Genomic DNA, 9,439 nt, shown 5'->3' with positions numbered 1-9,439 from the left:
TGGACACAGGTACAGAGTAGAGGGAGTCCTGGGGTTGGAGGCTCTGTACTGGCTGCGTGAGGAGAGCCCTGCAGCAGGTGCAGAGGCGAACAAGCTACAGGGAGCAGAGAGCCGTGGGCGGGGGCAGCCCTGTCCTCTCTGTAGCTGTGGTATGAGGAGAGCCCGGTGGTGGCTGCAGCCGAAGGGCCCCGGGAACCTTGCCGGAATCGAGGGGAGCCCCGCGCCCTACTCTGCGCTGAGCCCGGCAGGTGGGCTCGGGCCAGGGGCGGGAGCGCTGCCCGGCGCTAACATGGCTCTCCAGACGAAGCGCTGTCGGCACCGCAGCGCCACCTGGCCGCGCTCGGCGGCCTGGCAGGTCACGTGAGCCACTCAGGGCCTGCTGCCGCCGCCGCTTCCCCCAGTCAGAGCGGAGCGAGCCGAGGCAGAGACGAAGAAACAAGATGGCGGCCGGTAGCGATCCGGAGCGGGACGCCGGCAATTCGGATTGATCCCCCGGCCCTCGCAGTTCGGCGGCCCCCCTCCCCGGCCCGGAACCCTCGCAGGGGGGGGAGCTTCCCCGCAGCTGCCTGTCCGGACTCCGAGCGCCCTCCCCAGCCTTCCCTGCCCCTCCCTTCCCCCCTCAGCCAGCGCCCAGAGATGCGGGGCCGGCGAGGCAGGCCGCCCAAGCAGCAGCAGCCTGCGGCGGCCAGCGCTCAGGCGAGCTCCCCGGCTCCGCCCGCCCCACCGGGCCCCATTGGGGGGCTGAGGTCCCGGCAGCGGGGCAGCAGTCGGGGCAGGTGGGCGGCCTCGGCCCAGGTGGAGGCGGTGGGGCCCAGGCCGAGGGGGGTCGGGGCTGCCCAGGCCTCTTCCTCCTCCACCGTCTCCCCCAGAGGGGGCAGCAAGAGGAAGGGAGGCAGCGGCAGCAGCAGCAGCACCCCTGGCGGTGGAGGCAGCAGCAGTAGGGGCAGGGGCAGGGCTGCGGCTGGAGGATCAGGGGGAGGAGGCGCAGGAGGCAGCTGCAGCAGCCAAGGGAGGGCTGCCTCGTCCAGGAGGAGCATCAGCAAAGTGGTGTACGATGATCATGAGAGCGAAGAGGAGGAGGAGAGCGTGGTGTCCGAAGAGGAAGAGGAGGGGGACCCCGAGGATAACCAGGACTCCGAGGAGCAGGAGGAAGAGGAGATCATGGAGGAGGAGGAGGAGGACGACGACGACTCCGATTACCCCGAGGAAATGGAGGATGAAGATGATGCCAGCTATTGCACTGAGAGCAGCTTCAGGAGCCACAGCACCTACAGCAGCACCCCAGGTATAGAGTCAATGGGATGCACTGTCAAAGAAAGGGAGGGCACCCTACATGCTCCCTCTAGGTTTGGAAAAACACATTCACAGGGGAGGGGAGAGGCCAGCAATAGTAAGGGATGCCTGCAAGCAGATACGGGGGGAGAGAGGCATGCAAATCAAGTGGTGCTGGCAACCACACAAATGCGTTGAGAATCAGAAGGTGCTTATAAACTGACACAGGGAAGGAGAAATAATATGTGCACAGTAGGGAAGCTATCAGACACAGAGAGAGAGGGCTTGCAACTGCATAGGCGCATGCTACACCAGAAGGTGTTCACAAACTGGCGAAGGAATTGTATAGAGCATCCAGTGGTACTTTTATAAAGGAAAAAAGAGATGCATGCATACTGAAGGGTCCTTGCAGATACATATAGACAAGGATGCCTGTAACACAAAGTTCTTCTTGCAGACACAAGGAAGGGAAGTGCATGCAACATGAAGTGTCCTCCAAAAATTAAACACTGGATTTGCAAGTGTGCTTTGCAGACATGCATACAGTGTCTAGTGGCCTCAGAACAAAACTAGCTTTACTAGAAGGGAAAGGAGGTGCATTGTTCAAAATGGAGATTGCATTGTTGCAGTTTGGGGGAAAATTCCCTGGGCTTCATTGCACTAGTTTAAACCCAGTTTTAATTACTGGGGTATTTTAACCCCCCCCCTTCCAAACATTGAACTAAAAGTGGTAAAAATGGAAATCAAAGGTGAAATAGGTTTGTCTTCAGAACATTTGCATTTAAACACTGCATTTATTTCAAAATGTGGCAAACTTTAAAACTTGGTTTATTAATTAGGGGTTTGAGACTCACTTTGATTATTTGGATTTACAGTTTATCTATTTTAATTATAAAATGTATTCTTTGTACATCAGTAACAAAATTCTGCTCTTTAAAATTTTTAAACCTTGCACTCCTCTTTTCCGTAATTTGCTTTATTATAGGAGTCTTTGAAGCTTCACTCAAAAATTATGATTTGTCTAGGTTATCACTACTTTTTATTTAAGGTTCACTTTCACTCCAGTAGAGTTTAGGCTTGACTTTAAAAAAAAAAAAAAAAAAAATTGTTGAATTGGGCCATAGTCAACAAACACTCTTGCAATCTAAGTATTTGGTATTGAGGAGAAAAACAGATAGCTCGTGTTAATTTATTGTACTTAATAAAGTAGCTGTGTGGTCTTGTATAACTTGTAGTCAGCTTTTGAGAAGGAGCAGTAGTACAGGTTGCTAGAATGTGTCGTTTGTTTTAATTATTTGTCTACTTAATGGACACATGCAATGGGGATGCCATTATGTGGCTTTGCAAAACTTCTAAAGGAGTAGAATTTTTTTTTTTAAAGGCACCACTTTCATATCCTAAGGATCCTAAATGCAGTAGTCTTTTAAAAGAAATTGCAAGACAATTTAAATATAATGTAACTGCCAAAGAGAGATCATCTTTTGGAAAATGGATTTTAGTTCACCTGTAGGGATTGTACTTTGATCAATTTGATGTCTTTCAAATAGTCCTTGTTTAAAGATGAACTCTTGTACCAAGTTTAGACCCAAGCACTGAAAGTTACTATTCTGCATTTTCTTAACTATTACATTTCCATTTAGTTATGTGAGAGCCTTTCATAGTTACCCACCTTCTGCTTGGTCAAGGGAAGAATTTGTTTGCTGACTTCATAGGCTCATGCTGAGAAATATTTTGATGCCAAAAATCCCGGTGTAAGATCCATTATACAGAATACAATATAAAAGTTCTCAAGTCCTGAGAAAAAGTACCTAAATTAAAGAGATTAAATATTTTGGCAAGCAACAAGATACCTTTGGGCACGTGTGCATATTGTCACTGTATGCATACACAAGGTATGTGGTATTTAAGTGCCTACTGCTAAAACAACAGTACATTTTATAAGAACCGGTAGAATTATAAATTTATGTGCTTATTTGAGTTTAAATCTCAAATTTAAAAATGTGTATATTTAAAATGTTATCTTTTGAGGCATCACATATATAGACCCCATACTTGTCCCTGAGTTGCCTGTTGGTAGTAAGAAATACTGTATTGTAGCCTGGCTGATATTTTAGCGGTATACTGAAAGGTTTACTTTTTAAGTTACTTAAATAATTTTGTGTCTTGAGTTGCCTCTCAAATTCTTATCTTCAGAAAAGAAGCAGGTGATGCCTAATGTTGCTTATTGCAGGTGATGAATAATAAAGTACCAACTTTTAATTTGAACAAATATGTGTATCACAAACACTGCCACTTACAGATAGCAGTAACTGGTATCTTAATCTCATCAGATCCTAGAAGTGATTTGGGCATGGAATCTGAAGTATCCTCTCATTAGAGGTGTGGTCCTATTCATGGTTGCAGCATTTTTGCAGAGATGTGTGTGAGGAAATCATGATGCTGCTGCCTGTGCTGTGTAGACAATTTAACTACAAGTGTCAGTCAGACACGTCTCACCAGCCATATGTGGACACTCCAATCAAAAATCACATTCAGTTTACACGAGTGAGATAGATTTTTAATTTTTTTTTAGAATTGTATTAATATATTGAAAGGTAACATGATGTTATGTCCCTAGAACATAAGAATGACCATACTGGTTCAGACCAAAGGTCCATCTAGCTCAGGATCCTGTCTTCAAACAGTGGCCAATGCCAGGTGCCCCAGAGAGAATGAACAGAACAGCTAATCATCAAGTGATCCATCCCCTGTCACCCATTCACAGCTTCTTGCATACACAGGCTAGGGACATCATCCCTGCCCATCCTGGCTAATAGCCCTTGATGGACCTATCCTCCATGAATTTATTTAGTTATTTTTTGAACCCTACTATAGTCTTGGTCTTCACCTCGGGCAAGGAGTTCCGCAGGTTGACACTGCATTGTGGGGTGGGGGGGGAAGGGAGCTCCATTTTTTTGTTCTACTGGAAAGTTTGTGATGTCTCTTCAATGTGCATAGTGGAGTATCTACTACTTTTGATGTTACTTGAATATTTAAGTTTAGGAAATAAAATCTTAGGAATATCATTACGGCATTGATATAAAGCTTGACAATTAGTGCAGATTCAGTTGTAAGCACAACCATTATGGCTGCTTGTTGCTTCCAAAGGATGTGATGTTTTTCTTTTGCTGGGGGAACCAGCATCAGTCATGTTTTGGCAATCAGCTAGTAGTGGGACTTTGACTAGTTCAGCAAATTTACTGCACCACTGATCCAAGTACACCTCTACTCCGATATAACGCTACCCGATATAACACTAATTCATATATAACACAGCAAAGCAGCGCTCCTGGGGGGGTGGGGCTGCGCAGTCTGGCAGTCAAAGCAAGTTCAATGTAATGTGGTTTCACCTATAACGTGGTAAGATATTTTTAGCTCCCAAGGACAGCGTTATATCGGGGTAGAGGTGTATCCCTATTCTGTTATGCCTTTGACTTCCATTATTTCAGCAAGAAATTTTGAGACAGTTATCCTTTGTGTTCTGTATTTCAAAACATTGTCTCGTCCACTTGTCTACTCTAACCTTTTACTTTAAGCTTATTAGGATGTAATTATGCATATCCAATACTTCAGGAACATTGCTTAATTTAAAACTATGTGCTTAAACAAGATACCCGAACAGTCAGTCTCATCCTGCCCCCCCCCCCATCTCTTTCTCAATTATTTCCTCCTTTTCCCACAAAACCCTGGGAAGGCAGTTGGTTCTTGCAGCATGGCTTCAAATCAGGGTTTTGCCTAACAGAGAGAATGACATGTCAGTATGGTTGACAAATGATTCTAAAGCACTGGATTTGTGAAGAGCCAGAGGACTATATGTATAAACACTTCATTAAATTTCTTGACTTGGATTTGGCAATGTGAAGGCAATGCAGCTATAAGCCATCATTATTTGCCTCTGAAACTAATCACTTTACCAGAGTCTTACATTTGTAGCCCAAATTATTCTGTTGGAGAATTATAAGTGTTGCACATCTGTCAAACTTTTTAATTGTTTGTACTTTTTATTGCCTAATATTTTTTTATGTCTCAGGTTATTTAAATGAAGAGGTGTTACTTAAATGAAGGGGTGTTATTTTAATGGAGGCACTAAGGTTTGGTATTGAGGTACATAAACTAAACTTTACTGATGTCTCTGCGCTGTAGGAATATTCACACAGCACTGACTAAACTCCTGAAGTCTTTACCAAGCATGCACGGGGCTTTAAATAAAACCTGGCATGGCTTCTCTTGAGGCAGTCTGTAACTGGTTGTTTAATTATGAAGAAGAGATGTTACCTAGAGATTGTGCCTATTATGAAGGACCATGAGGCGATTTGACAATCCTAGTGAGAAGTTTGTGTAAAAGAACAAGTGAATAGGTTTCTAGCTAATTCTGTTGTATTGACTTGCATCTTTTATCAGAAAGGGGAGAATTTGTATGCCAGCTCAAGAATCTTTTAAAAATCCATTTAAAATAAAAACCAGAACAGTTGTGGTATTTTTGCCTAAGTTTTAAAAAAAAGGAGCATTCTTTCTGTGAATAGTTGGATCTGAACTCCTCCTTAGCTTATTAGCAGTTGTATATTGTGCCATACCAGCTACCTTGTAAATTTCTTCTAGTTCTGCAGTAAGGTTTCAAATTTGATCTGTGACCTCAGTGTCACATGGTATTAATATACAGACAAATAATTAGTCAATATAATTTTTGGTAGATTTTCTTGTCTTTTTCCATGGAAAAATTTAAATATACTTTATTCTAATTCCTAAATTAAGTTTACAGATGCTGAATATAAAATAAAGGTGTCAGTCATCCTAAATTGCTGAAAAGATAGCTAAATTGCATCAATCCTGTAAATTTTCAGTGTTGGATCTCTGGGTTGAAATTTTGCTTAGATGATAGGAGACACTGAGTACCTCTCAAAATGACCACGCTGGACTTAGCTATTGATATATCTCATACTATTCACCAAAACATTTAAAAGGATGTGGGAAGTAGTTTAGGAAACAACAGCATCTTTGTAGCTGACTAGTATTTAGAGGGATCCATATGGTTTTCATGCGGATGGTCAGGTTTATAAGAAACTGAACTTATGTGAAACCAGCATGTATCAGCTTATTTCAGAAGCAACTAACACCCACTGTTTTTAGAAGTGTGCTGATGTCCTTGATGCTAAATAGATATATATAGATATATATAGATATATCTATATAGGCCACAATAACTCCAAATTCCATTTCACAGCAGTATAAGTGATGGGAAGGGGAGGGTTGTGTGTTTGGGACAGGTCCAGTGGCTCACAGGGGAGTGCAATATTCTATAAATCAAAAGTTGAGCCCAGAAAATGATGCTCAAGGTTCAGTCAAAGGACCATATTCTGGTCTGTCTCATCCATACTGTCCCTGCTGCGGTTCCACAAACAATTTGGTGTGTGGTGTTTTATGGGAAGCTGGTACAATTTCTGTGTCTAATCTTGATTTATTTTCCAAGCAATAGAAGTAATCTGAAAAAAGGTGTACATCTTGCACAGCAACATCCAAACTGGTGCCATTGTTGTGAGTAGAGCTGGTCAGAAATTTTCTGACTGAATGTTTTTGTCTCGGAAAATGCTGATTTATTCAAACTGAAACATTTTTTGGAAACACATCTTGGTGTATGCAATTTCATTTTGAAAGAAAAATTGAAAAAGTATTTTGAGGTTGAAATGTTCCATTTTGACCTCTTTGGAATAGAATGATTTTCCTTTTCAAAATGATTTTTGTTTTTTTGTTATATAATATAAAAATGTGACAGAAAAACAAATGACCCAAAACAGTTTTTAAAAATCACTTTACAGGAAATCTTAGGGTACCTTTCTTTTCATTTTGGAACAAAAGAAACTTCAAAATTGTGAATTTTCCTGGAAATACAAAATCCAGTTTCTGCCTAACTCTTATTGTATCATCTCCTCAAACTATAGAAAAGTTCTATGGCACAGCACTTTTATCTGAAAATTGGCGGCCTCTTTTTTCACATCTGTTAAAAACACGTATTTAAAAAAAGGCTCTCTTTGACTAAGCTTGGCAATGTATTGAAAAGTGAGATAGGAGCTGAGGAGAGCACCTTTTTCTAGGGAATCCTCATGCCTCTAGAGCAGTGCTTCCCAAACCTTGGATACCGCTTGTGTAAGAAAAGCCCCTGGCGGGCCGGGCCGGTTTGTTTACCTGCCGCGTCTGCAGGTCTGGCCAATCACGGCTCCCACTGGCTGCGGTTCGCTGCTCCAGGCCGATGGGAGCTGCTGGAAGCAGCGTGGGACTAGGGACGTACTAGTCACCTCTTCCAGCAGCTCCCATTGGCCTAGAGCAGCGAACATCCTTTTGTTCCCTGTGCTCTTTTATGTGTCTCCTGACTTCTGCAAAAGGTGATGATATAACACAGAACTCTGAACTGAGGTCTTGGCAGGTAAGTAAAGAAGGATTATAATTCATTACTTACATTTTAGCTGGCCTGCTGTTCCTATTGGCAATTAAAGTTACGGGAAAGGTTTTGGAGGAGAGAAACTAAACTTAGTTGAGAGCTTTCTGGGCTAACAGATGCCAGAAGCAGCTGCCATTGGTCTCGAGATCATGTTTGGTCAATTTAAGACATGATAGTAACTGTCTGGTGGAAGAAGAGTTTAAACCTTCCCTTGACTTCTGATTGGAATTCAGGTTGTTGATTCGTTAGAATTTTCAAATTGCTTTTGGACCTGGTTAGCTGAGAGATTGCTTCTCCTTGTGTGGTGCTTCTGCATTTGTGGTTAGTTGGAACATACTCATTTTAAACAAAACGGGGGTTCTGAAAAGGCCTTTTCCATGAAGGTCTCCCCCACTGGAATTTATTTCTTTCCTGCCCACCAGAACCCACCTTGGTTAACTTTCAGGCCCTGCTGAAAGTCCATCTGTTTCAATACATTTAAAGTGGCAGTATATGGGTTATAAGGTACAGCTTGTTTTTTGATTAGCAGGTGAATAATTGAATAATATAGTCTTTATTGTATTTGTTTTGCAATTAAAATACACAATAATTAACTAGAAAAGTGCCCACAGGCCTAATGGGTGCATATTGTGGGTTATAAAATAAAAGAAATAGGGATAAGATTGGGCACAATGACCCAGATATATGCAGTATAGTTATAACGATGTTGATCGCAGGATATTAGAGAGACAAAAGTGGGTGAGATAGTATCTTTTCTTGAACCAGCTTCTGTTGGTGAGAGAGACAAGCTTTCAAGCTACTCTTCAGGTCTGGAAAAGGCACTCTCAGCATCACAGGAAAATGCAAGGTGTGCAACACATTGTTTAGCGGTGTAACTAGTTAGCATATTTTGTAAGTGACCACCCAGGATACAGTGGCCCGTTAACACCTATGTAGCTATAAGACAAAAAGAGAGGGCTAGTGGGTTGCAGATTGTTGTAATAAGACATAAATCCAGTGTCTTTTTTTCAGCCCATGATTTTTAGTGTCTAGCAGAGTGATGAATTTAAGCTCTTAGGCTCATCTTTTGAAAATGTTGTGCAGGTTTCCTTTGAGGATGAAGATTGATAGGTCAGGTACGGAGTGATCACTTTGTGAAAAGTGTTCACCCACAGATGATAGGTTTTATTATTATTTTTTTTGTCTTTTATCATTTTGTTTGTGTGAGTTCATTTGAGAGCATAATGAATGTCTTGTGTCACAGACATAGTTGTTACTGGGGCATTTAGTGCACTGGATGAGATGCACTGCGTGTGTGGGATCCATGAATCTTGAAAGGTGTGTTGTGGATGTTCGTGGGAAAAGCAGTTGGGGAGGTAAAATTCTAAAGGACCTTGTGAAGTCAATTGTGGGCTTGAAAAACCTTTGAATGCCCTCTTTAAATATTAGTTAAATTTTCCTGTTATTGGAATGCAGATGTCTAAAGTCCCAAATCTATGCATAGTTAGTATTGAGTTACATGTTATCTAATATCTGTGTTCTGGGTTGAATCCAGCCCGAGTAAGCAGTGACCAAAATTGCTGGCTGCTTGCTTATTGTTCTCACTGTAAAATGAGGTTGATCTCTGTTCAATTCCTGTTGGTGAATTTTGTGATGTAGATATTTGTCCATCAAAGTTGGTACTAATGGATAGCTTTGATGATAATCCTTGTCACT

At 42.3% G+C, this 9,439-nt stretch overlaps 1 protein-coding gene across 1 annotated transcript in view; it reads left to right on the top strand.

Annotated features, from left to right (window-relative positions):
- Positions 1-416: 416 nt before the first annotated feature.
- Positions 417-9,439, top strand: part of BPTF (bromodomain PHD finger transcription factor) — a 92,873-nt gene continuing 83,850 nt past the window's right edge. Inside the window, 3 exon segments of the mRNA XM_030535061.1 lie at positions 417-788; positions 790-890; positions 947-1,285. Of these exon segments, the coding sequence (XP_030390921.1) occupies positions 637-788; positions 790-890; positions 947-1,285 (592 nt within the window). The 5' untranslated portion in view covers positions 417-636.

This window comes from Gopherus evgoodei, chromosome 15 (assembly GCF_007399415.2).
Source record: "Gopherus evgoodei ecotype Sinaloan lineage chromosome 15, rGopEvg1_v1.p, whole genome shotgun sequence".
Lineage (NCBI taxonomy): Eukaryota > Metazoa > Chordata > Testudines > Testudinidae > Gopherus > Gopherus evgoodei.
Note: the sequence above shows the minus strand (reverse complement) of the source record. Positions and strands in the feature narration are given on the sequence as shown.